The sequence below is a fragment of the Theropithecus gelada genome, chromosome 14 (genome assembly GCF_003255815.1).
Source record: "Theropithecus gelada isolate Dixy chromosome 14, Tgel_1.0, whole genome shotgun sequence".
Lineage (NCBI taxonomy): Eukaryota > Metazoa > Chordata > Mammalia > Primates > Cercopithecidae > Theropithecus > Theropithecus gelada.
This window is the reverse complement of record NC_037682.1, coordinates 12545148-12572018: the sequence shown is the minus strand read 5'-3', so window position 1 is coordinate 12572018 and position 26871 is coordinate 12545148. Positions and strand designations below refer to the sequence as shown.

The window sequence follows — 26871 nt, the reverse complement described above, 5'->3', positions numbered from 1 at the left end:
CTGCTTCCTGGGAGCCCCCTCAGGGGTCTGGGCCAGCTCGCCAGGGGACCAGCCTGTGTCCTCTTCCTGGGCTTAGGTTGCAGCCCCTTCTTCTGGTCATTTCTAGTGAACACTGCTCTTGTGCTTCTGTGCACTGGGCTAAGCCCTTTTTCCTGTGTTAACTCACAGGGAGCGGGTGTTACTGTTCTCCGTTTATAGATGAGGAAACTGGGGCCCAGTGTTAGCCCCCCTCAAGGTCACACAACTAGTAAGCATGTAAATATTGGAACTGGGATTTGAACCCACGCTGTCTGGCTCCAAAGTCTGGTCTCTGAGCTGCCACACTGCTGCCCATGGAGCTGGGGCTTCGCAGGCTGCCCTCCTGAGGCCAGCAGATCTCCTCAGCCACCACTCCATACCCCTCCCCTCCAGTCTTGGCCCCTGAGGGGCCTGAGCTGGATGCAGACCGGCTGCTGGACCCTTCCCTTCTCCTCCATCAGGTTCCAGAGGCCTCTTGCTGGGAAATAGTTTCCATGAAGTGAACATGCTCTCATCTAATTTTTGCACAGTCCTATGACATAGATGTGTCACTCCCATTTTACAGATGAGGAAACGGAGGCTCAGAGAGAATAGGTAACTTGCCTAAGATATGTCTGATTCCAGAGTTCGGACATACGATTCTGAAATCCTGAGAGAATGAGGAAATGGGCCGGGCGCGGTGGCTCACGCCTGTAATCCCAGCACTTTGGGAGGCCGAGGCGGGTGGATCACTTGAGTTCAGGAGTTCAAGACCAGCCTGGCCAACATGGCAAAACTCCGTCTCTACTGAAAATACAAAAATTAGCTGGGCCTGGTGGCGGGTGCGTGTAATCCCAGCTACCCTGGAGGCTGAAGCAGGAGAATCGCTTGAACCCAGGAGGCAGGAGTTGCAGTGAGTCAAGATCGCACCATTGCACTCCAGCCTGGGCAACAAGATCAAAACTCCATCAGGGAGGCCCTGGGGACCTGAGAGCATAGAAGCTCGGAGAGGTGGTGGGCCCATTGCAAGCGATCGGGCAGGGGCCAACAGGACCAAATGGTGACAGGACAGGCTTGGGCCTGGGAGGTGGGGGTGGGGGAGTGCTGCTGGCCCGCTGCCTCTGCCTTTGCTACTGAGCTGGCTGAAAGCCCCACAATAGGAAAGGCCAGGCCAGGGTTCTAGGCCCTTCCCTGGCGGGCAAGTGGCAGCCATCCTTCAGCCAGGCCTGCTCTCCTTGCAGCCATCCTGGTGATCGAGTTCATCTATGCCATCGTGGGCATCGTCTGGCTCACTCAGTACTACACCTCCTGCAACGACCTCACTGCCAAGAATGTCACCCTCGGTATGTCTGGGTGAGGCCTGCTGGAGCCTCAGCAGCCCCAGGGGCACAGGGGACAGGATCAGTTTAGAGAGGAAGAAGCTTGGGTATTGCCAGAGGGAAGTGGCTTCTCTGGGGGCACCAGCAGGTTGACTGGGCGAGGCTGCTTCCCTCACCCTTGAGGCCTGCCAACTACCCTTGGGGGACCCTGGTCTGGGGTGGGCTGCGGCAGGCACAGAGCTGCTCAGGTCAAGTCAAGGCTCCTCAACACCTCCTTGGAAACCCACAAAGCTGCCTGCTCTGAGCCAAGAGTGGCCCTCGGGGTTGTGGGCGGGCAAGAGGGTGGCCACGTATGTGGCCAGAGACTGGGACCAGGGGCTTTGGAGCCTGGCTTTTGTCCTCAGCAGCATTTGGGGTTAGGGAGCCTCCAATGTCCCTTTCTTCAGAGCGGGTGAGCCAGAGAAGTGTCCCCAGCGCCTCTGCCTATTGCCTCCCACTGCTGCCCGCAGGAATGGTTGTCTGCAACTGGGTAGTCATCCTCAGCGTGTGCATCACTGTCCTGTGCGTCTTTGACCCCACGGGCCGCACCTTTGTCAAGCTGAGAGCCACCAAGAGGAGGCAGCGTAACCTGCGGACCTACAACCTGCGGTCAGTCAGCGGGCTGGGTGGGCAGTCCCAGGGTGGGCTTTGCTGATTGGTGGGCAGAGGTCTCCATTCTCCAGGAGGCTATCCCAGGCCTCCCAGACTGCATGCCAACCTCATGTGAGCCATGGGCATTAGTCAAAGGGCTTAACTGCTCCCTGCCTCAGTTTCCTTGTCTATAAAGTGGGAATAACAATTCTTGTCTCGTGATGTTGTTGTGAGATTTAACCGAGATGATACCTGCAGAGTGACTAACACAGTGCTCACACGGGGTAAGTGCTCAGTTAATAGTAACTGTTGTCATCGTTGTCACTGCTGATAATAACAATGATAATAACAGCGAAACCAAGCATTGCGTGTAGTAAGTTACAAGTCCACCAGACAGCTGTCATCTTCCCCATCATATGGGTGGAGAAACTGACATACAGAGAGATGATGGGACTGGCCCGAGGTTGCACAGCTCGAAAATGGTAACACTGGGAACTAGCCCAGGCTGTCTGGCTTTAGAGTCCTTGCTTAACTAACTGTTAAATTAGGCTAGGCTGCTTCTAGGATTCAGAGATTGGGAGAGGTAAGTCAAGGAAAGCTTCCTAGAGGGCGTGAATTTTGCATGATGTTTTAAAGATGGGGAAAGTGTGCCATGGCAGACAAAATGAGAGAGGGCATCCAGGCAGTGTCACAGTAATTTCTGTTTGTTGAAAGAAAAAGACAGGGGCTTCCAGGGTGGGTCCCAGTACCTCCTGTTAATGGGGCTTCTACAGTGCATTATGTAAGGAGCTCCCCATGCTGAGCCCTTCACACAATTCATCCATTTAATCTCTTTGTGAACCCCGGCATGGTTGTGAGATCCATTCCACAGATGAGGAATCCGTGTCCCAGAGAGGGCGGGTCGCCTGCCCCGGGTCGAGCTGCTGAGGTGCAGAACTGGCACCACACCTGCAGCCCAGAGCAGCTGGCTCAAGCGCCCTCACCTGGGGAGCAGGCTGCCTGGACGCCCCCCGCCCGGCAGGAATTCTCCCCATCCCACCCTCCTGCACTGCTGTGTTCGGCTCCCCGTGGACCTTCCACGTCAGCTCAGCACTGCAGCCAGAGCCACACCCGTGCCTGCTCTGGCCACGTCCCAGCCCAAAATGTCAGGTCTAGGAGCCAAGGCCCCATAGCCCATTTTCCCTCCCAGCCCAGCTGGCCACCACCACCCATCCCACAGTGCTCTGGGGAATCCTGCTTGGCCAGCACACTGTCCCTTCATCAAGCCCTGGAAGGTGGGACATTGGTTTTGGATATACAGCTGTCCAAGTCCCTAAGATCCAGCAGGTCCCCAGAGCAGCAATTCCCTGCACCCTTCCCTACCCACCTTCTTTAGCCCTGGAAGACCCTGTTGCCCTCCTCGTGGCCATCTGCCTTATGGAGCCAGGGTTGGAGAGCAGGAAGCGGTCCTTAGAGAGACGGAGGAGCCAAGAGGTTAAAAAAGGGCCTGGCCTGTCACTCCAGATGGATGTTAAGTGCCTTGAATGCATCTGAGGGCCACCCTTGCCTTCCTCTCCTGACCACCCAGCATCAGGCTTTTAAGGGGCCAGCACATGGCACAAAAGCAAGCCAGCCCCTTCTTGCTCGGTTTGGAGGTCTGCACTTTTAACGTTGGATCTGTTGTCTTTACGCTCAAAACACACCGACTGCAGACATCCAGCCTAGGAGGAACCTCTGTGAATAACTGGCGCATTGCTCTGCCTTTGGGTACAGACTCCTGGAGACCCTGAATCTCCATCCGAGCAGCCAGACCCACTGGGGGTGGGGTTGGGGGGTGAGAATAGACAAGGGCAACCATGTGGGTGAGAGATGGAGCCCTCTGCCTAGGTATCAGATCCAAGGAATTGGGAAATGCAGAGCCTCATTCAGCCCCATAAATTTCCTGTAAGTAGAATATGTAAGTGTCTGAAATCCTTTCTGGGGAAAAGCAGGTCTTTCTGGAAGGTCTGTTCCAGGCCTTAGAACAAGGCGACAGAGAGGCCCAGTACCCTGCTGACCTCTCCCAGGGTTTGAGTCTTTGGACACCTGAGCTGCAGGGTAGCCCCCACTTTGGGCTCCCAGCTCTGAAGCCCCAGAGCCTGCCTGTGTTCGGTCTTCCAAAGCCAGGTCTCTCCAGCACTCCCCACCTCCCTCTTCCACCCACCCACCTTTGGCCAACAGCACACACCATCTTAGGCTAGCAGGAGTCTGTCAGGCAGTGCCGCTGCTGGCCAGCAGCCAGGCCACTGGCCACCAGCTCTGACAGGGCCTGGGCCCTGTTACCCCCAAGAACCCCCTGTGGGAACCCTTTGGTAAGGTCCTGGGAACAGGCTGCCCTGTTTCCAGAATGTCTGGGTCCCAGCTCTTCTGGTCCAGCCCTCTGACCTCACACATACCGCCTCTCCTGCTTTGCAGGCACCGCTTAGAGGAGGGTCAAGCCACCAGCTGGTCGCGCCGGCTCAAAGTGTTCCTCTGCTGCACGCGGACGAAGGACTCCCAGTCAGTAAGTACTGGGAGGTCGCTCCCCTCTGGCTCACATCCTGTGGTCAGGTGATTAAGGGGCTGTTTGCTCCTTTGGCAAAGCAGGATGGGGCAGGGCTGGTGGGAAGGAGCTGGGTTTCCAGCAGCAAGTACAGCCTGCTCACACAGGGCCTGTTATTCACTGAGCCACTCGCTCCAGCATGCAAGACCGCGTCCACTTGCTTTGTCAAGGGAACAGAAAGCTGTGAAGACTGCATCGACTCCCTTGGAACTTACACTGTAGTTTAGGAGAAGAAATAATGCAGAGTCAGGGTGACCTAAAGACAAAGAAAAGTAGCATTTCACCAGCAGCAAATTAATCAAGAAGGCCTGGCAAAGCCGATAGGCATTTAGCACGGTCTTAGATGGGGACACATAGCCTTCAGCACCTGGGAGCTCGGAGGAGTGGCCAGAGGGTCAGACTTAATGCCAGGGCACTGCAGAAGGAAGACACGGCCAGCTGGGGGTGGCCCCCAAGGGGAGGGAAGGGAAGCAGGCCCCGGGATCCTCCAGGGGCGCCCCGCAGCGAGCAGGGACCTTAGAGATCATCTAGTCCCACCCCTCATTTTACAGATCAGGCAGCTGAGGCCCAGAGAGGTGGAGTGACTTGCTCAGCGTCCCACAGCTAGTTAGTAGCAGAGCCAGTGAGGTCAGGAGACCACTCCTCCCTGAGGCAGACAGCCAAGTGCCTTCCACGGAAGCCACCGGGAAGCCTCGAGTGGCTTCTGCCCACCAGCGTCCCCTGGTGAGCCGTAGAGTGAGTAATCAAGTGTAAGAAAGCCCCCGAGTTCCCTGGTGGGCGGGGAGCACCCCCTTGCGTCTCTCTGGGGTGGTCTGAGGGGTCTGGGCTGTAGGCAGGCCATGCAGAGGGCAGAGAGCTGGCCCCTGGTGGATGGAGGCTGGGGCTGCTGTGTGGAGGGCACGCCCGCCCCTCCGGGTGCACGGGCAGAGCTGGGGCTGTTGTCAGAGTCTGGGGAAAAGATAGCACATCACAGCGGAGCCCCAGGGCAAAGGTCCCGATAGACACTGATGGCCTCAGGGGCCAGGTCCGGTCCCAAGCACGTTTTAATCAGCCTGTGTTGTGTTGCTTACGCTTTAATTGGATGCCAGTATTTAAAAATCAGGGGTGTCTCCATAAACTTCTGTATTTCTAAATCTGGCGAAGTGGGTCCTGGAGGGCCTCCGGTCAGCTGGAGCTGAGCAGTAGCTGGCTCTGTTTGGCTCCGTTCGGCATTTGAATTTGCAGCCCTTGATTGATTCACTTACGAGTACCAAACATCCAGGGGCGAGACCCGGTGAGACCTGGCCATGTGGTTGTTCCCACCTCAGCATCTCCTGACAGGTTAGGGAAGAGGCTTGGGGCTGGGGCTGCAGCGTGGGGCCAGGAAGGGAAGACTAAGAGTGCACCAGCCAGCAGGGCTCGCCTCCTGCCCTGAGGCCCAGACATGCGCTGTCCTCAGGCCAAGGACCTGGAGAGAAGCCACAGGGGGGCCACTGGACCAGAGAGAACACCCCCCTTCTAGGGCACATTATGGGGATCACTGAGCCAGCAGCCTGTGGGTAGCTGGGGGAGGGAACCTGAGACCTAGCAGGCTCCACAGAGGCCTTAAGAGGGACTTCCAAGGTCCCAGCTGGTGGGGCGAAGGCAGCCAGGAGCTGACTAGAGGAGAAATGAGCCAGAGCCACCCGGCCTTGATCCTAGCATCTGGGAAAGCAGAAAGGAGTGACTCAAGTAGGTGCCTGCTCTTGGTAGACAGTGGGCACCGTGCAAATTCCAAGGAGAGGAGAGGGCTGGGAGGCTACTGCCAGGTCTAGGAGCCCAGAGCCCTGGGCAGGGCCCTCAGGGTCACAGGCGCACAGGGCCGCATGGGGTCAGGCTCAGCGGGCGCTGTGGAGGTGCCAGGGAGAACCTGCCCAGGGGATCCCCGAGCAGACACCTGCTTCTGCAGCGTCCCAGTCCTGGGGGATTTACTCCTGGCCTCTCGTCCTCTCTCCTGCTCCCCTGCCACTGCCTCCTGCCTTTCTGGACCTCATAGGATGCCTACTCAGAAATTGCCTACCTCTTTGCGGAGTTCTTCCGGGACCTTGACATTGTGCCGTCCGACATCATTGCTGGCCTGGTGCTGCTCCGGCAGCGGCAGCGGGCCAAGCGCAATGCCGTGCTGGACGAGGTGAGCACTGCCAGGCCCTCTCCAGGGCACCTCTCCACACCACCCTCCTTCCAAGCCCCTTCCCTGCGGCCCCTGCAGCGGAGGACTCGGCTCCCATGCCGCTCCCCAGTGACCATGCACCCTCTTGCACCCTGGAGGTCACCTTTTCCTCTGGCTCCCCCTGCCTTCCTGAGCTTATCCTTTGGCCAGGCTTTCCGTGACTACTATTCAAGGGACTTTCCGGGCCATGCATGGCTGCCTCTGGGGCTGGCTCTCAAAGGACTTCTTTTTTTTTTTTTTTTTGAGACGGAGTCTCGCTCTGTCCCCAGGCTGGAGTGCAGTGGCCGGATCTCAGCTCACTGCAAGCTCCGCCTCCCAGGTTTAGGCCATTCTCCTGCCTCAGCCTCCTGAGTAGCTGGGACTACAGGCGCCCGCCACCTCGCCCGGCTAATTTTTTGTATTTTTTAGTAGAGACGGGGTTTCATCGTGTTAGCCAGGATGGTCTCGATCTCCTGACCTAGTGATCCGCCCGTCTCGGCCTCCCAAAGTGCTGGGATTACAGGCTTGAGCCACCGCGCCCGGCTTCTCAAAGGACTTCTAACCGCAGGCTTAGTGGATGCTGTGAGCTCCCGAGTTGGTCTTCTACATGGCTGCTCTGCCCACCCCACATTCCCCCCAGCACACCAACCCCAGTTAGGGTTTCTCAGTGGCTCATACAAAATACCTTCCCCCTGCTGTGGGCCAGGAACGTCCTCAGGGGCTTGGTGTTTTGGGTAGAAGGGGAGCATCTGGAAATATGGGGATGCCTCAGATTTTGGAAAAGTGGCTGAATCCTGGAAGAACTAGAAGCTGCATGCCCTTTGGGCTTCTTGGCCTTTGGGAAGCAGGTGGACATCAGGGCCTGGGCCCCCTTTCCCGGCCGTGCAGCCGGGCCTGGGCCAGTGATTGTCCCTCTTCACCTGCCTGTCTTACAGGCAAACAATGACATCTTGGCCTTCCTGTCTGGGATGCCGGTGACCAGAAACACCAAGTACCTCGACCTCAAGAATTCGGTGAGTCAGAGATCAGCTCTTACCCCACCCCATCCCCATCCCTCGCACTCTGCCACAATGACCTAAGCAAACTCCTCCCAGCTGCCCTCGCAGTGCCAGCCACATTGCCCCCGCCCTGTCCCCCTCCTCCAGGCTCTCCGGAGAGCCTCTCTGCTCAGATCATGCCCCTCACGAGAACCACCCACCTCACACCGATTCTACAAACAAATCCCCTGAATTCCTTTACCAAGTTCAGAAGTGTTTGGTCCTGGCCTCTTGAGATGACAGAGTGCTTCACCAGGGTGAGCTGCTAGGATTTTTGCTGCTCCTGCTGTTGTTATGAAACACAAGGGGCGTAGTACTTGGGTCTCCGAGCTTTTTTATAGTGGAACCTTTTCTCAATCGTCTTTCGTAGAAATTCAGTGTGTTATAGGGAAAGGTGGTGCCAGTACCATGGTGGGAGGGCCCCAGCCCAGGGCCCAGCACAGGCCAGGGCCCAGCACAGGCCAGGGCCCAGCACAGCCCAGGGCCTAGTACAGCCCAGGCTGAAACCACAGCTGGCAGCCGGGAGAAACAGGCCCTGCCTTAGGAAGCAAACGATTGGAGCATGCATCTGCTCTGATGCCTGTCTCTGCGACCTCCAGTAGGCCCCTCATCACCTCTGAGCCTGATCCTGTATCTGTGAAATGACGCGGGGCACACCTTCTACCAGAGCTGTGCTGAGAGGATGCGAGCCATTCCCATCACAGTGCCAGGAAACCTCAGTGCCAGCCAGGATGCTAATGGAAAGGATTCCGTCTCTTAGAAGTCTCAGTCCTTTAGGCCACATGTGCTGTCTTGCACCTGCAATCCTAGCACTTGGGGAGGCCAAAGTGGAATGATTGCTTGAGGCCAGGAGTTTGAGACCAGCCTGGGCCACATAGTGAGACCCTGTCTCTGTAAAAATAAATAAATAAATAAAAAATAAAAATAGCCAAGCATGGTGGCACATGCCTGTGACCCCAGCTACTTGGGATACTGAGGTAGGAGGATTGCTTGAGCCCAGGAGATCAGGGCTGCAGTGAGCTACGATTGCCACTGCACTCCAGCTGCACTGTCCCTTAAAAAGAGGAAAAAAGCCCCCAACACTCAATCCTCTAGAAAAGCCTCAGTCCTCCCTGCCTGTCCCTACTCCCCACTAAAGCAGGCATTTGTATCCTCTCTGAAAACAGCCATATCCATAGTAGGTGCCCCAAACCAGCCCATTTCTGCTTGCCAGGCTCTGTCCTGGGTATTCTCACCACCCTCTGCCTCCCACTCCTCACAGGGAGCGGGCAGGGCAGACAGCTGTGACTCCCATCAAGTGACTCCCATTGAGGTGCCAGGGTCACACCTGCCACCTGGCAGAGGCTGCCAGGGCCCACCCCATCCCCAGGGCTGCCGGGAGCTCCCGACAGGGAGAGGATAATTACCTCCTTCCCACTCTCGTTCCTGAAGAGCAGCTGAGCTGGCCAGGGATGTTTCCACCCCTCCGGGCCCTGATCAAGGTGCTACCTATTTCACTTCACAAGGTGACTAATCACCCTCCTTAACTTTTACAAGGTGACTAATTCCCTCTCCCAGTGCCTGGGGCACTCGGGAAAGACTGGAAGCTGGCAGACACTTTGCTGGGACACCCCTGCCTCTTCCTCCACCCCAGCAGCCAATAACCTCCTCAGTGTCAACAGTGGCCGCCGGGCCTCAGACACACTGACTTTCAAACTGGCGCCTTTCTCCGGAGAGATCCCAATCTCCCACCACCGCAGCCCCTGCCCGGAGCCCTGGGAACCTGCAGCTGGCTGAGTGAAGTTGAAGGCTCTCGATATTTGCAGTCAAAGAACAGGAGGGCCAGAGATTTGGTGATTGGTCTCCTGGCCCAGCGTGGCTGCCCTGTTGCTCAAGGCCCACACACCCCGCCCAGCTAGAGGGCCGGGGCCTCTCAGGGCTACATTTTCCCAGCACTGATTGCTGAGTTGGGGGGATTACTCCTCACGCCCCTCAACTCTTCCCTTCTCTGGAAAACAGGCAAGGAAATGGACCAAGTGATTTTCTGTCCCCAAATCATTAATTCTGAGACTGGAGCAACAGGACAGATCTCTGAGGATTCGTGTTCTGGTTGCATGGAGATAATTAGGGAAATGCAATTATCGCCTGGAGGAGTGGCCTTCCTCCACGGCCTGGCCCCCACACCTCAGCAGGGGACCAGCAGCACCTCCCTGCCTGGGGGTGGGTCTGCAGTCTCCCACCCTGGGAACTGCTGGGCCCTGAGGCTGCAGGCGGGAAGGGCAGGAGGTGACTGCCCTCTGCCTCCTCTCTTCTAGCAAGAGATGCTCCGCTACAAAGAGGTCTGCTACTACATGCTCTTTGCCCTGGCTGCCTATGGGTGGCCCATGTACCTGATGCGGAAGCCCGCCTGCGGCCTCTGCCAGCTGGCTCGGTCTTGCTCGTGAGTACCCCGTCCCGTCTCCCGGCGATTGCGCCTCTCCTCCCGGGTGGTATGTGAGGAAGGGCTAAGGGGCTGCACCCGCTGCTTTGCCCTGAATGGCTTCTTTTCTGCACCTCTGTGGGCCTCAGCCTTTCTAGTTCTGTGTTATCCCTGAGCAGTGAAGTTGTGGGCTTCGGAGTCACACAGTTATGGGTTTGAATCCAGATGTTGTCACTTGCAGCCTTGGGCAAGTGGGTCTACCTCTTTGAGCCTTGCTTTCTTTATCTGCGAAGTGAAGATGTTGATACGTACCTCGTGGAATTTTTTGGAGAGGGCTAGATGAGATATTGCATAACACCCATACTGCTGCCTTCCCTCCCCTTCTGGCGTTCTCTCTCTGCCCCCTCAGCCATTCCCTTCTGCCCACATCTTCCCTTCTCTCAGCTCCCCTCATGTGCTCTGCCTTTCTAGAAGAAAGGACTTTCCTGGTAGGGAGGCCCCATCCATAGAGGTCTCTGGAAAGGTACCAAGAAGGCCTGTTACTTAAAGGCTCCAACCTTCTTCGTAGGGATCTGGGAAAGGCCTTAGCCCCAGACCTGGCCTGCAGCCTGGCTCCGCCCTCAGCCCACCGCTTGGGGACTGGGTGGACTCTGCTTTCCTAAGTGGGCCAGAGAAGGGCACCTACTCCAGGAGGAACCCCTCCCTGTCCTGGGTGTCTCCGCCCTCAGCTCATGCCAGGAAGAAGGAGGACAGCTCCCTGGGCTCCCGTTCTGGAAAGACTGGCATTCTGGGCAGCAGCTTCTTTCCTTGACACCTCTGCCCTTGGGACCCACAGCAGCCACACCTACTCTGCAATGCCCTCCCTGTCCTCAGAAAGCTGAGTGGCTCTCGGGGCCGAATCTCATCATCCCTCCAGCAACTGATCAGAGAGGACTAGATCACCTCATGCCCACTTCCCATCTTTGTCAGCTGCACGTGCCTGGCATTCTTGCCTGCATCCCTGGGAGTCCCAGCGATGGCAGAGAACTTCTCAAAATGAGCACCAGGCTCCATTACTCGCTGGCAGTGTGAGGACATCTCTTGGAGCCTCAGTTTCCTAAATTGTAACAGGTGGTATCTGTCCTGCCTGCCCATAGGGTGTTTCAGAACCCAGGGCGTCACTGGCAGGCAGGGCTCTTTGGTGCTCTGCAGACAGGAGGGATGCTGGTATCTGCATTAGGTGCCTTAGTGCTGCAGAGAGAGCAGAGTCCCTAGACTCATGAGGGCCCAGCCAGGCCCCTGCCTGGAAGAACCAGGTACCTGTGGGGCTGAGAGAGGCAGGCCTGCAGCCCAGGGTGGTAGGAGGAGGCCAGAGTCCAGTGTCCTTTTCAGTGCCCCAGCGTGTCCATAGCAGCCTGGCCAGAGGGAGAAGGGCTGCCCATCTGCCTCAGGCCCAGGCCTCTCCCCTGGCAGCAGTTCTCAGCCCATGCAGAGCACAGCAAGCCAGGCCTGCTTCTGGCTGGGCCCCAGCCCTGCCCTGGATGAGCCCCAGGGCCCTGCCTTCCAGGGTGCTGGCCCTGCTCCCCTGACTGGTCCCCCTGGCCTGCAGATCACTGACTCAGAGGCAGCCCTGTCACCAGAGAAGGGAGGAGCCACCCGTTATTAAGAACTTATAATAGGCCAGACCATTTCTGCATCTTGGACCGTTGATCTCACACCAGCCTTGTGAAGTAGCTGTCAGCACCTGCTCTTACAGAAGAGGAAACTGAAGCTTAGAATGGCTGAATGACCTCCAGGCCCTTGCAGTCAGGAAGTGACACCGCAAGGGTTCAAACTCAAGCTTCCAGTCTCCAAAGGCCACACTGTTACAGCTTCATGCTCAGCTGAGGTTGAAGAGGGAACAGCTGCCGAGCACAGGAGCTCAGCCCCTAGACCCTGGCCAGCCACCACTTGACCTGCAGTGGGGGGGACCATGCTGTCCCATTGTACATTGGGGTTGTCCCCTCCGCAAACACTGTGGATTTCTCAGCGAATCCTCTCCCCATTGGAAAGTGTGTAATAGTCACTCAGGTGATGTTCCAAGTGAAGACAAACCTCCCAGCATCGCCAGAATCCAAGCTTCGTAATAAAATCTCAGCTGTCATCCCGTGACAGCTGGCAGGCCCAGTCACGTGGGCTCCAGCGCCTGGTGCCCTAGCCATTGGGTGCTGGCTCCCTCTGGTGGCCTGAGGCGCAGCTGCACCTAGTCGGGTGCCCAGCTCCCAGGCTGCCTCATCCTCACAGGGGAGGCTACTGTGTGCCTGGCACTGTTTGGGTGCTGGGGATACAGCCGTGGACCTCTCTGTGGTGATCACTGCCCAGCAGGGAGGTGGACAGCACATAGACAAGGCGAATAGGGCACATGGTGGAGCAGATGGGTGCTTTGGACCCACATGAAGCCAGGTGCCTGGGGGCCTGGGGAGCCTTCGCTGTTAGATGAGGTAGCAGGAGAGACCTCACTGTGACAGGACGTTTGAACAGAGGCCCAGAGGAGCAAGGGCCAGGCCATGCTGTCTCAGGTGCTGCTGAACATGCCGGCGGCAGATCAGAGAGACCAGGGCCAGGTGGGGTACACAGGGTGTTGCTGTAGGGTCTTAAAAAGAAAATGATGTGGCTCGACTTCTCTTAAAAGGGCCACTCTGTTGCTGAGCTGAGAGCATAGGGGCAAGTGCAAGGAGGCCAGTCAAGGCCACTATGGCAGTCCCAGGCAGAGCTTCCAGGGCGGGGGTAGGGGAGGTGAGGGAACGCCTGGAGTCCCGCTCTGAGTGAAGGGAAGCCGAGCACGTGTACTGACCGAGTAGCATGGCCGTGGGGGTGAGGGCTGAGGAGTCACAGACAGCTGCAAGCCAGAGGCCAAGCAACCAAGGGGCCTTGGGAAGACCTCAGGAGGGTTGGGGTACACAAGCAGGGAAGGGGTTTGAGAGCTGGCAGGTTGTCAGGCCTCCGAGGGAGGTGTTGGCTAGGCCATTGGATGGAAGCATCTGGGGGTTGGGGCAGGCCTGGGATGGATTCCTGAGCATGCAGATGGTGTCTAAAACACAAGACTGCATGAGTGCATGGAGGAGCCAGTGCCCCCAGAAGGACCCCAGGACCTCAGTGTTGGGGGCATCGCTGAGTAGGCCCTGCCCAGAGGGGAGATCCCAGAGGGGAGGGGGCCCCAGCCAGGTGGGGAGAGGGAAGGGCCCACAGGGTCAGGTGCTGCCAAGAGCTCAGTTAAGAGGAAGGCTAAGAGTGTCCAGTGGATTTGGTGACGTGGGGGTCACCAGGACTTAGCAAGGGTGATTTGGGAGAGGCAGTGGGGCTGAACGCCCAACTGGAACTGGTTCCAGGGACGGTGGCAGGAGACAGTTGTTCCCTCAGGGACTCCCTGGCCCTGAACTCTCTGTCACCCTACCCCAGGTGTTGCCTGTGTCCTGCGAGGCCACGGTTCGCCCCTGGAGTCACCATCGAGGAAGACAACTGCTGTGGCTGTAACGCCATTGCCATCCGGCGCCACTTCCTGGATGAGAACATGACTGCGGTGGACATCGTCTATACCTCCTGCCACGATGCGGTGAGGCCAGGCAGGGCGGGAGCCTGGTGTCTGGAGCAGGCAGCTGAGGGCCTAGGGTGCTGAGGCTGTCCTTCCAGGCCAGCAGGAGCCCTTGCTTGGCTGGCACTGGCTGGCTGCAGCTTCCAGGCATCCCTAGCTGGGCAGACCAGAGGTGGCCCCCTCCTCCCCGAACCCTGGCCTACCTGCACCACCTCTGGGACTGGGAAATCTGACATCAACCCCACACCCAGTGTTTGGGTTGCCGGGCCCTAGCCCTTTGGGGAAAGGAAGTGAGGGCAGAAGCAGGGAGGGGCAGACATCACCTGGACTGAGGGGCAAGTGGTGGCACTCAGGGCTGCCAGAGCCAGCAAGGAGCTGGGAGGGCAGGGCAGGCCTGTGACTGGGGTCGGGAGGAGATCCCCAGTGACCCTGGGAGCCCCTCAGCCTTTCCAGCGGCAGAGGCCCCGTGGCTGGTGGAGCCAGAGTTCCTGGCCGGGAAGGAGACCTACCTAGGTCACTTTCCCCGAGTCTGGCCCCACCGGGGCTGCTCAGGCTCACGAGCTGCCCGCCTCCTAGGTCTACGAAACGCCCTTCTACGTGGCGGTGGACCATGACAAGAAGAAGGTGGTGATCAGTATCCGGGGGACCCTGTCCCCCAAGGTACGCTGCCCGTGGCTCCCAGCCCCCGGGGGTGCCTGCCTCCCTCTTCCTATCCTCTTTAGCCCACCCCTCACCTGTCTCCTCTCTCCCCAAGGATGCCCTGACTGACCTGACGGGTGACGCTGAGCGCCTCCCCGTGGAGGGGCACCACGGCACCTGGCTAGGCCACAAGGTACCCCACATCATGGACCCCAGAGCCCCTGGGCTTCTTTCCTCCCCTGCCAGCATGCAGAGGCGTGTATTGTTGGGGGCTCCTCCCTGCCTGCTGGGCTCACTGGAAGAGATTGGTCAGAGAGGCATGGATTAGTCTGGAAGGCCCATGCGGCCCTCTGCTGCGACCCCCACTGCCCTGCCCAGCCCAGAGCCCATCCATGGAAGAGCCTGAGAGGCAGCTGGGAAGTGATCATAGCAGCTTCATTAGCCACACCGCCCCTCTGAGCCTCAGTTCCCACCTGTGAAATGGAAGTGACACGGTCAGCGTGTCTGCCAGCCGGGCTGTCACGAGGCCCAAAGGGAAAAATGGATGGGGCGGAGTTCCTGAGCTGCAGGTCACTGTGGGTTTGCTGGTCACTGGGAGGCCTCCCACCAACACCTGCTTCTGTTCCTGCCCACCCAGGGAATGGTCCTCTCAGCTGAGTACATCAAGAAGAAACTGGAGCAGGAGATGGTCCTCTCCCAGGCCTTTGGGCGAGACCTGGTGAGGCATTTTCCATGACACCAAGCCCTTGTCACACCTGGGTCCCCCTCCTCCAAGGCAGCAGAGAGAGGAGAGGATGGATGGGTGATGGAGCCTCGCACCTCCCACACCAGCCAGGCTCCTGCAACCTCTTCGAGCCTGGCTCCCAACCCCTCCTCTTTTGTGCCAGGTCCCGTGGGCGTCCTGCTCCGCCCCACCTACAGTCATTGGGCACCTGATTCATGCCAGACACCAGCAGCACAAAGATGATTCAGGGCAGGCGGCTTTTAAGCTTCATAGCTGCAGAATCATTTGTCAGAAGGAAACATGGAGAGGCTCAAAATACAGAGCAGAGAGAAGTGGGGAACTGAGGGAGGGGCGGGAACTGAGTCCTGCCCACTGGCCACGGTCTGTGCAGGTAGCTCCTGAGGTGCCACCAGCTGCCCTTTCCAAAGCAAAGCAGGCTCTGGCCTCAGGAGACTTCAGTCTAGTAGTGAAATGGTAGAGAGGTGGGGTCAGGTAACCACATGTTTATAGCAGAGTAATCACTGTAGTGATAAAAAAACTCCATCCCAGGTACAGATGCAATGACTAGAGGGAGCGAGCCACTCCTGGAAAATCAGGAGAGCTTCCCTAAGGATGTAACCTCTGAGCAAGGTTTGGAAGCATAAGTAAGAGTTTATTAGAACAGTCAGCCTAAGCAGTCGCTCTGTGGGGACCTAGCTTGGTTCTCTGTGCCCCAGCATTCACACAGCACAGACATGATCCCAGGACTCTGGGAAGGTGGGAAGACCCTCTGCCTCCCTTGGGTTGGCTAAGACAGTCACTTGGCAGGCAGCGGGGCAGGGCTCTCAGGCTTCTCTCGGTCTCCAGGGCCGCGGAACCAAACACTACGGCCTGATTGTGGTGGGCCACTCCCTGGGTGCGGGCACCGCTGCCATCCTCTCCTTCCTTCTGCGCCCACAGTACCCAACCCTCAAGTGCTTTGCCTACTCCCCACCAGGGGGCCTGCTGAGGTGAGCCATCTGGGGCCTCAGAGTTGGCTGGGGCAGTTGGGACCAGTGGAGCCTGAGGGTTGGCTGGTACTAGGGGCTGGACTGGGAGTCTGACTTCTAGTCACATGGAGGTCTGGGAGTGGCTTGGAGAGTGGAGGGTGGGGGCTCTGAAATGCCGTGCGCCCCCCAGGATCTACCAGCAAAGCCTTACCAGCGGGAAAGACAGCGTAGGGGGCAGGCAGCCCAGCCTGCCACCAGCCAGCTCCCCGGGAGCCAACCAAGGAGTGCAAGAACAGGGCTTGCTCGTGGCTGGGCCCCCCGATTCCAGAACGCCACCACCCCTCCCCCTTGGCCTTAGCTTCTGCTTCGGCTTCCCTTGCAGTGAGGATGCGATGGAGTATTCCAAGGAGTTCGTGACTGCTGTGGTTCTGGGCAAAGACCTCGTCCCCAGGTGAGTCCTTCCCCCGACTCCACGGTCCCTTGCCAGGCTGTTCCTCTCCTCCAGGCCTCTACCCACCCCCCAGCCCCTGTGTCTCTCTCACTCTGATTCCTGTCTCTCAAGGGACTCCATGCCCCTCCCCACCCTTAGTTGCCCAGTGGTGAGAAGCCCAGGTGAACGCACGTGCTGGTGCCCTCCCTGCCTGTCCTTCCACTCCTCGGCTCTGCTCTGGGGAGCTGCTCTGTGGATGCCTCTCCACCCCATGACCCTGGCTGATGTGTCTTCTTGTTCCAGGGGCTAGGCGTGTGCCTGCTCCTCCGCCCCTCGCCCTGTACCTCTCGTAGCCCCTGACCAGGCCTGGCTGACGGCCCTGTCTCGCTCCCTCTCCAGGATTGGCCTCTCCCAGCTGGAAGGCTTCCGCAGACAGCTCCTGGACGTCCTGCAGCGAAGCACCAAGCCCAAAGTGAGCCCCCGCCTGGGCACCCTGCCTCTGTGCAGCCTCATCTGTCCCTGCCCTTGACCCCCACTGGTTTCTTGGGACAAAGCACAAAAGGCCCTGCCATGGGAGGCCAGGGCAGGGTGTGGCTGGTGTCATGGGAACTTTAGGATGTCAGACCCTCAGCATTCCCTAGGCTCAACCCATACAACCCCTGTCATTGTGCAGATAGGGAAACTGAGACCCAGAGTGGGAGGGACTTGCATTTGCTCAGATAACAAGTTAGAACAGAATCAGGATGGGAACCGAGAGGCTTCCATCACACAGAACTGGGAGCTGCCCACAGTCAGGAGAAAGCGATCTGGAGACTTTGAGTGGTGAGGAAAGGCCTCTGCTGAAGACTGAGATTCCCCAGGCTCAGAGAGGGCTGGGAATGACCTGTGGAGAGGATTTGGGTACAGTTTGTTCTCATTTTCTGCTGTGGCCAAGAGGAGAGGGTCAGCCCTTCCTAATCCGCATCAGGTCTCTGGAGGACACTGGCGGGCGGGTTGGCCAGGTGGGGGTGGGGACGTGGTGGCCAGGCACACTGAAGCAGGCCAGGCGCAGGAGGAGAGGGTCCTCTGTGTAGTCACCCCTCCTCGGCCCCTGCCCCCCACCCCCTGCCCTGGGCGAGCCCTCCGCCCATTCACCGTCTCAGCCCCGTCTGGACCGTTCCCAGCTTTGGTGCCCTAGACCCTGTGGCAGGCAGGGCCCTGGGCCAGGTACCAGGTGCCAGGCGGTGAGCAGGGCAGCAAAGCTTTGTGGGACTGTGCCTGCCTGGAGGAGCCTGGTTCTGGGGAGGTGGAACTGCTCCCACCAGATTAGTCCTGGGCTTTCGTCAGGCCAGGCCTGGCAGGTCCAGCTGGACTCAACTCCAGGGTGTGTTTTGTCTTGGACTTGCGGAGTGACCCAGAATAAGTCCCTTCCCCTCACTGGGCCTGTCTCCCCATCTACTAGATTAGGGGTTGGCTGGGCTTCCAGCCCCTTGCCAGCCCTGAAATTCAACAATTCCATGTCATCTGTCCTTGGCACCTTATTGGCCGTCTGGCCACCGTGCACCTCAGCCACTGCCTCTTCAGGTGGGCACCGACCTTTAATGCTCCGGCCACTGCCCTTCCCCTGCCCCTTTGCCATCTCACCACCTACCTCTCACCTGCTGAGCCCTCCTTCTCAGTCCCCCTGCCCCTGCCCCCCAACCAGTGCCACTTAGCTCTGTCCCCATCTCTCCCACTCCACCCCACACAGTGGCGGATCATCGTGGGGGCCACCAAATGCATCCCCAAGTCGGAACTGCCCGAGGAGGTAGAGGTGACCACCCTGGCCAGCACGCGGCTCTGGACCCACCCCAGCGATCTAACTATCGCCCTCTCAGCCAGCACTCCACTCTACCCGCCTGGCCGCATCATCCACGTGGTCCACAACCACCCTGCGGAGCAGTGCTGGTAGGTTCTGCCAGGGTCTGCTGCTGCAGGGGGTAGCGGCCGTGGAGGGCAGGGCCGGCCTTGGCTTAGTCACCTCTCGGGGCTGGGGGTGGGGGCTGGGAGAAGATGGCCCAGGGCTTCCATGGCGGGATTTCCCCAGCATCGGGCTCTGGAAATGGAACAAAAGGCCAGCTCTGAGCAGGACTCCAGGCGTCTCTCTCCATAGTTTGGCTTCGCCTCCAGTGTCAGCCCTTCCCTGGTGTCCCCCAGGGCAACACTCCCCACTCATGGTCCATTTAAAAGTAGGTCCCCTGGAGGGCTCACCCCTTAGGCCCTGGCCAGCTCACACCTCAGTTGTCACTTGGCTTCATCAAGGGGATTCCTCGAAGACAGCTGTGAGCAAGGTGGGGGCCGCGCCAGGAAAGAGAACAGGAGCAGGCAAGTGGGCAGACCTTTCCCACTGCGCTCCTTCAGACAGCTGGGCTCTGGCTCCTCCCTCCAGGGTCCGCTTCCTCGCCTGACACAAAGCTGGTGAGCTGGGCCCTGCAGCAGGTGGAACGGGTGTGACCCAGGCCAAAAGCTGGTCGAAGGCTGTGGAGGGACCATGGCTGAGGCTCAAGGTCAGCCTTTCCCAGGCTGAGGGCAGGGCAGGAGCCAGGCCAGGGAACAGAGCCCTGCTGCCAGGCAGGCCAGGGGCCTCCAAACCATACCAGCCCTGCTGAGCAGGGCAGAGAGCAGAGCCAGGAGCTGAGGGCCAGGCCACCACCCTATCCTTAACTCCCCTCTGCCCACGTTCCTCTCAGCTGCTGTGAGCAGGAGGAGCCCACGTACTTCGCCATCTGGGGCGACAACAAGGCCTTCAATGAGGTGATCATCTCGCCAGCCATGCTGCACGAGCACCTGCCCTATGTGGTCATGGAGGGGCTCAACAAGGTGAGGCAGTTCCCGGCAGGGTGTCACCAGGGAACAAGGCACTGTCACCCCATCAGAACCCCGTAAGCACCGTCGGATCACTGCCCCATTTTACAGACATGGGTGCTGGGGCTCAGAGAAGTAGGTAGCTGGGCCAGAAAGCCCCACTCAAATACTTCAACCTCACACCCCTGGCTCTCTCCACATCACCACGTTGCCCCATGGTGGGGAGGAGATAAGGAGACTCCCAGGGGCCTGTCCCTTAGGCAGGCTCAGCTCAGAGGCCCTGAAGGCCACCTGGCACTTAACAGATGCATGGGCAAGCAGCGACAGCCACAGCCACTCCCTGTCTGCGGAAAGGCTGAAGGCAGGCAGGGCAGGAGCACTCGCTGGGCTGTGGGGCAAGTTGTGACCAGATGGGCAAGTCTCAGGCCTTGGGGAGTGGTGCCCTCGGGAGGAGGAGAGTGGGACCCAGGTGACTCCATGAGGCTCTGCTTAGCCTGAGAGGCCTGGGCCCTGACTCCACATTGGCCCCAGAATGGGGCCTGGTGTCCCTCCACCACCCCCAGCCTCCTCTGTCCTGTCCTCAGGTGCTGGAGAACTACAATAAGGGGAAGACCGCTCTGCTTTCTGCTGCCAAGGTCATGGTGAGCCCTACCGAGGTGGACTTAACTCCTGAGCTCATCTTCCAGCAGCAGCCACTCCCCACGGGGCCACCCATGCCCGCTGGCCTCGCCCTGGAGCTGCCAACTGCAGACCACCGCAACAGCAGCGTCAGGTGAGCCTTGGCTACTCCCAGCCCCACCCCAGGGTGAGTGTGGTTCAGAGCACATAAACTTGTATGCATGTGCATTTTGTGCATGCACTGGGCTCAGCTCTGCACACGTGCCCAGGAGGGGTCAAACTCCCGCTCTGTGCTCCAGAGCTCTTGCTGTGCTCCAACTGTCCCCCAGCCTGCTGTCCCTGAATCCCACATGGGCCAGGGGAGGCACACAGACCCACAAACCCTGGGCCACAAAAGCACAGATTCTCTCTTTTTTTCTTTTTCCTTTTTTTTTTATGAGATGAAGTCTCGCTCTTCTCCCCCAGGCTGGAGTGCAGTGGCGCAATCTTGGCTCACTGCCACCTCTGCCTCCTGGGTTCAAGCGATTCTCCTGCCTCAGCCTCCCACATAGCTGGGATTACAGGCACCTGCCACCACGCCCAGCTAATTTTTGTATTTTTAGTAGAGATGGGGTTTCACCATGTTGGCCAGGCTGGTCTCAAACTCCTGACCTCAGGTGATCCGCCTGCCTCAGCCTCCCAAAGTGCTGGGATTACGGGCATGAGCCACCGTGCCTGGCCTGCACAGATTCACTCTTTCACACTTAGACCCAAACAGATGGACACGCATTTACTTCCATATTTGTATCGAAGCTTACACACATACATTATTAGTTATAATTACACATGCTACCCCCTGTAGACATGCACATGTACAAGACACACACCAAGACAAAGGTGGAGACACATATACAAGGACACACGTGGACAGGCAGCCACTCATGGAAATGCATGAATACACCCGTGCGCAGACCCAGACACACAGGCCAGCTGACATACACAGACATCTGGTCTACACAGTCATACACATGAACAGAGGTGTGCACACATACAGGGGCGTGCACACATGCTCACAGGGGCATGTACACGTGCTTACAGGGGTGTGCACACATACAGGAGTGTGCACACATGCTCACAGGGGCATGCACACGTGCTCACAGCGGCGTGCACACATGCAGGGGCACACACATGCTCACAGGGGCGCGCACACGTGCTCACAGGGGCATGTACACATGCTTACAGGGGTGTGCACACATACAGGAGTGTGCACACATGCTCACAGGGGCGTGCACACGTGCTCACAGGGGCGTGCACACATGCAGGGGCACGCACACATGCTCACAGGGGCGTGCACACATGCAGGGGCATGCACACGTGCTCACAGGGGCGTGCACACATGCAGGGGCACACACATGCTCACAGGGGCGTGCACACATGTTCACAGGGGCATGTACACGTGCTTACAGGGGTGTGCACACATACAGGAGTGTGCACACATGCTCACAGGGGCATGCACACGTGCTCACAGGGGCGTGCACACATGCAGGGGCGCACACACATGCTCACAGGGGTGTGCACACGTGCTCACAGGGGCATGTACACGTGCTTACAGGGGCGTGCACACATACAGGAGTGTGCACACATGCTCACAGGGGCATGCACACGTGCTCACAGGGGCGTGCACACATGCAGGGGCGCACACACATGCTCACAGGGGCGTGCACACGTGCTCACAGGGGCATGTACACGTGCTTACAGGGGTGTGCACACATACAGGAGTGTGCACACATGTGTGCACACATACAGGAGTGTGCACACATGCTCACAGGGGCATGCACACGTGCTCACAGGGGCGTGCACACATGCAGGGGCACACACATGCTCACAGGGGTGTGCACACGTGCTCACAGGGGCATGTACACGTGCTTACAGGGGCGTGCACACATACAGGAGTGTGCACACATGCTCACAGGGGCGTGCACACATACAGGAGTGTGCACACATGCTCACAGGGGCACGCACACATGCTCACAGGGGCGTGCACACATGCAGGGGCACGCACACATGCTCACAGGGGCGCGCACACGTGCTCACAGCGGCGTGCACACCTGCAGGGGCACGCACACATGCTCACAGGGGCGTGCACACATGCAGGGGCACACACACATGCTCACAGGGGCGTGCACACATGCAGGGGCACACACACATGCTCACAGGGGCGTGCACACATACAGGAGTGTGCACACATACTCACAGGGGCATGCACACGTGCTCACAGGGGCGTGCACACATGCAGGGGCACGCACACATGCTCACAGGGGCGCGCACGTGCGGGCCACAGCACCCTTCCTATTCACACACTCTTTGAGGGTTGCAAGGCTCTTAAGTGGTAGTCCTTCCAGGGGAGGATTGTCCTGCTTTTCTAGGACCTTCCCACATAGACCCTGCGTGCTTGGTCACAGATCTGGTCAAGAGGCTGCTTCCTGGCCCTTGGTAGGGACACCTGGACGTCTCTCCCTGCCATTTGTGCATTTCCTGTGGCAGCTGCACAACCAGATGAAGGAGCCAGTGTCCATTTCCGGCTGCAGTGACTGCTGCAAGCCACCCACTTCCTGCCTCATCACTCACTCCCTGCAGGCTGGTCTGTGGAGCCCCAGGCTCCCCACCCAGCAGAGGCCTGCAGCCCATGGGAGAGACCAGGAGGAGACCCGGATGAGGAAGGAAGTGATGAGATCCCTGGGAGTGGCACCCAGAGGTGCTGGCTCTGAGATTGGCACGGAACCAGTCGGGCAGCTCTGGGCAGGGCTCTCTCCCTTCCCTGTCTCCTCCCTGCTGCCCTCTGTCCTTCCTTCCCTCCTTCCCTCCCTCCCACTGTCTCTCTCATTCCACTGTGGCCTCATGAGTGACCTGGAGCAGCCAGTCTCTTGGAGCCTCATTCTCGCATCGGTACAATGACAGGGGTTCTGGTGCAGAGAACCCCAGCGGCACTCCTGAAGTCCTAGTGCTGCCAGCAGGGCCTTAGCCCCTTAGGGACCCCCCACCATGGCTCAACCCAGCATCAACTATTTTGTCTTCTATCTTGGATTCTTGTGAGTTGTTTTTAAAAAGTAATCATTCCTGGCCAGGCGCGGTGGCTCACGCCTATAATCCCAGCACTTTGGGAGGCCAAAGTGGGTGGATCGCCTGAGGTCAGGAGTTCAAGACCAGCCTGGCCAATGTGGTGAAACTCCCGTCTCTACTAAAAATATAAAAATTAGCCGGACGTGGTGGCGCATGCCTGTGATCCCATCTACTCAGGAGGCTGAGACAGGAGAATCGCTTGAACCTGCCTGGGAGGCGGAGGTTGCAGTGAGCCGAGATTGCACTATTACACTCCAGCCTGAGCGACAGCGCGACTCCGTCTCAAAAATAAAAATAAAAAAATAAGCATTCCCTGCCCCAAACCATCAACAACTGCTAAATTAACTGTACCCTTTATTCCCTGCAAGTTCTTTTTAGCCAGGGAGCTGGAATTCAGTCTCCTCTCCCTTCTGAGTCTCATACCCCCTGCTCTCCCCTCCCTCTGCAGGAGCAAGTCCCAGTCTGAGATGAGCCTGGAGGGCTTCTCAGAGGGACGGCTGCTGTCGCCGGTGGTTGCGGCAGCGGCAGCCCGCCAGGACCCGGTGGAGCTGCTGCTGCTGTCCACCCAGGAGCGGCTGGCAGCAGAGCTCCAGGCCCGGCGGGCACCACTGGCCACCATGGAGAGCCTCTCGGACACTGAGTCCCTGTACAGCTTCGACTCGCGCCGCTCCTCGGGCTTCCGCAGCATCCGAGGCTCGCCCAGCCTCCACGCTGTGCTGGAGCGTGATGAAGGCCACCTCTTCTACATTGACCCTGCCATCCCTGAGGAAAACCCATCCCTGAGCTCGCGCACCGAGCTGCTGGCGGCTGACAGCCTGTCCAAGCACTCGCAGGACACGCAGCCCCTGGAGGCGGCCCTGGGCAGCGGGGGCGTCACTCCTGAGCGGCCCCCCAGTGCCTCGGCCAATGACGAGGAAGAGGTTGGGGGTGGGGGTGGCGGACTGGCCTCCCGCGGGGAGCTGGCGCTGCACAACGGGCGCCTGGGGGACTCGCCCAGTCCTCAGGTGCTGGAATTCGCCGAGTTTATCGACAGCCTCTTCAACCTGGACAGCAAGAGCAGCTCCTTCCAGGACCTCTACTGCATGGTGGTGCCTGAGAGTCCCACCAGCGACTATGCCGAGGGCCCCAAGTCCCCCAGCCAGCAAGAGATCCTGCTCCGTGCCCAGTTTGAGCCCAACTTGGTGCCCAAGCCCCCACGGCTCTTTGCCGGCTCGGCCGACCCCTCCTCGGGCATCTCGCTCTCGCCCTCCTTCCCGCTCAGCTCCTCGGGTGAGCTCATGGACCTGACGCCCACGGGCCTCAGTAGCCAGGAATGCCTGGCAGCTGACAAGATCCGGACTTCTACCCCCACTGGCCACGGAGCCAGCCCCGCCAAGCAAGATGAGCTGGTCATCTCAGCACGCTAGCACCCTTGTTGTGTGGCCAGCCGGGCCCAGGCAGGAGCAGGTGGCCCCGTGGGCACCTGGTGCCTGTCCCCTGCCAGGCAGCTTTGAGGACAGACCCCGCAGGGGCAGTTTAGCTTCAGGCACAGGCATCGCTGCTGAGCTGGGGGTCCGCATCCCTACCTCAGCTTAGGACCCCCAGAGCCAAGGTGGCTGGGATCTGGCCCCGCAGATGGGGAAAGATGGGAAAGGGTGTGGAGTGGGGAGGAGCCTGGGCAGCCTGCTGGGTGGGCCACACTCAGCCTGACTGGCCTCCATGGGGGCATTCTGGCACCCCCTGCTCCAGGACAGGCCATGGGCAAGCTGCCTCCCATCACTGCCTGCTGGCTGCTCTCCCAGGGGCCGGGGGCCGGGGGGAGAGCAGTGTCCCGCACACATGTATTCTCATCTGTGGTCCAGGCTGGCATCTGCCCTGGCCACCCCCCAGATCTGGTGCCTGCTGGCCAGCCCCCTGGGGTGCCCCTGCCAAGGTGGCCTGCAGTGCTGTACATGTTTACAGAAGCTGCTGGGCTTGGCCCAGGACGTGTTCTGGGCTTGCAAGCCCCCTGCCCACTCGTGTTCAGTAGCCCTCCTCCGCGCAGGGCCCAAGGCAGCCAGGGGCCTGGAGGGGCCAGAGGAGGGTGGGGTCAGGGCCGCCCCTTCTCTGCCTTGTGCCTCTCATGCTGCCTCCTCTGCTCATGGGTCCTGGGCACCCAGGCCTGCCCTGCCTGCTGGCTGCTTCCTGGCTTACCTTCTACCCCCAAGGATCCTGGCCACCCAAAGGGTGGTGGGCACTGCTGTGACCACCCCAGCTGCAGAGTCAGTGCCCTGGGCAGAAGGAAGGCACCGAGAGCTCCCTTCCTCTGAGGGCCCCACCTGACCCCTTGGTGTCACCCCCACCATGCCTAGGCAGCTCTGGGCCCGGGGATCTGGAACCATCACACCCTGGTCCCCCTCAGCTTTCCCTCCTCGCTGGCCTGGGCACCCTCTTGGGAGCAGGCCTTCCTTCCTCCCACCCTCAATGTCATGTTGTTAGGAGGTGGGGCCAAGAGTGGGGTATGGTGGGCATTGGTTGGAGACCTCTGTCTACTGCCCAGGGAGGGGCCTAGGGCTGGGAGCAGTCCTGGTTTAGCCTGAGGTCCCCATAGGGGTTCCTTCCCTGCTGGGTTTGGGAAGCAGTTAGGGAGGTAGCGACCCGGTGTTTCCCCAGAAGCGGGGTGGGAGGGTGTGCATGCTAGTGTCAGCGCGTGTGCATGTGCATGAGTGTGCACCGTTCCTGAGGAAGGGGCTGCTGGGGCCGCCCACCCTACCTGCCCTGCCTGCCTGCTGTCCCTCCCAGCCTGCCAAGGAAATGGTCAGGGAGCATGATGGGGCCTTCGAGGCAGGGCTGCAGGGACAAGCTCAGCTTTAGACACCATCTGTTCCTATCGCGCCTGCTGCTCTGACCCCTGGTTTGGAAAACTGGTGTGTACCAAGGCGCTGACTGCACGGCTGACCGCCTGCTCGTGCCTTCATTCTGCGGTGGCATGGTCCCTCCCACTCTGGCCCCGCCCGCAGCCTCCCTGAGTGGCCTAGGCTCCCCTGACGAAGAGCCCCCCATCTCATGATCACTGGTACCTGGGGACCTGAATGCTGGCCCCCGGCTCCCCACACAGCTGGGACTGGCCCGGATGGCTGTCCTGGGAACCCCTGCCCACCCTGACAGAGGGAGCTGGGCCTCCTCTCATCCTGTGTAACTCCCACCTTCACCAGACTCAAGGACACCCTGGCCCTGCTGAGGCATAGCTTCAGCCCAGCACAGAAACAAGAGAAAATCAGTGGCTCTTGAGAGTTTAGCAAACAAGATAGACTCTCAGAGGAAAGATCTGACAAGTACCCCGGCCAGTCACAGGGAGAGACTTGATGTCTGGTCTTTTAATTCCTCCTCTGCCAGGGTGGGTCCTGGGACCTCTAATGTGGGCATGTCGCCCACCCCAGGACTGAGCCATCAGGGACAGACCCCCCACCCCCAAGGCTGCAGCCACACCTTCAGGCTTGGGGCTGGGGCAGGCTTGGGCTTAGTCCTGGGCACCCAGGGGCAGCCCACCCCTAATCTGCCTCCTACCCACCTTGCCCCTGAAGGATGGGCCTGCTGCACGTCTCCCTCCTCCACCCCATACCACACTGGGGGATCTGAGCCACCCCCCTCAGCCCGGTTCGGCTCAGACCGACCCCCACTCCATCCCCAGACCTGCAGCACAAGTATGCGGGCCTGTCCACCCAGGGGCCTAGGCGACTCCATATGCAATCAGTAGCGAGCAGCCGGGCCCCACAGACCCTCATGCACTTTACGTGCCATTCTCCCCAGACTTTTTTTGTACTTAATGTATGAAAGATCCAAACTAATATTGTAAAAAGAAGAGAAATTAATATAGCTTATTCTATAAATATATCTGTATATAAAGGTTTCTGTATATTGTATAGAGCTGTGTATAAACCGGATGTAGAAGCA

The 26871-nt window shown here is 59.2% G+C and overlaps 1 protein-coding gene across 1 annotated transcript in view; it reads left to right on the top strand.

Moving 5' to 3' along the window:
• DAGLA (diacylglycerol lipase alpha) overlaps positions 1–26871 on the top strand; it is a 68295-nt gene extending 41424 nt beyond the window's left edge. The window contains exons 4-20 of the mRNA XM_025358467.1: positions 1239–1340; positions 1826–1964; positions 4380–4467; positions 6521–6655; positions 7609–7686; positions 10005–10129; positions 13526–13679; positions 14235–14318; positions 14413–14490; positions 14935–15015; positions 15868–16010; positions 16372–16440; positions 16819–16891; positions 18149–18345; positions 19128–19257; positions 19827–20014; positions 23408–26871. Coding sequence (XP_025214252.1) covers positions 1239–1340; positions 1826–1964; positions 4380–4467; positions 6521–6655; positions 7609–7686; positions 10005–10129; positions 13526–13679; positions 14235–14318; positions 14413–14490; positions 14935–15015; positions 15868–16010; positions 16372–16440; positions 16819–16891; positions 18149–18345; positions 19128–19257; positions 19827–20014; positions 23408–24365 — 2822 coding nt within the window. The 3' untranslated portion in view covers positions 24366–26871. The remainder of the gene's footprint in view (positions 1–1238; positions 1341–1825; positions 1965–4379; positions 4468–6520; positions 6656–7608; positions 7687–10004; positions 10130–13525; positions 13680–14234; positions 14319–14412; positions 14491–14934; positions 15016–15867; positions 16011–16371; positions 16441–16818; positions 16892–18148; positions 18346–19127; positions 19258–19826; positions 20015–23407) is intronic.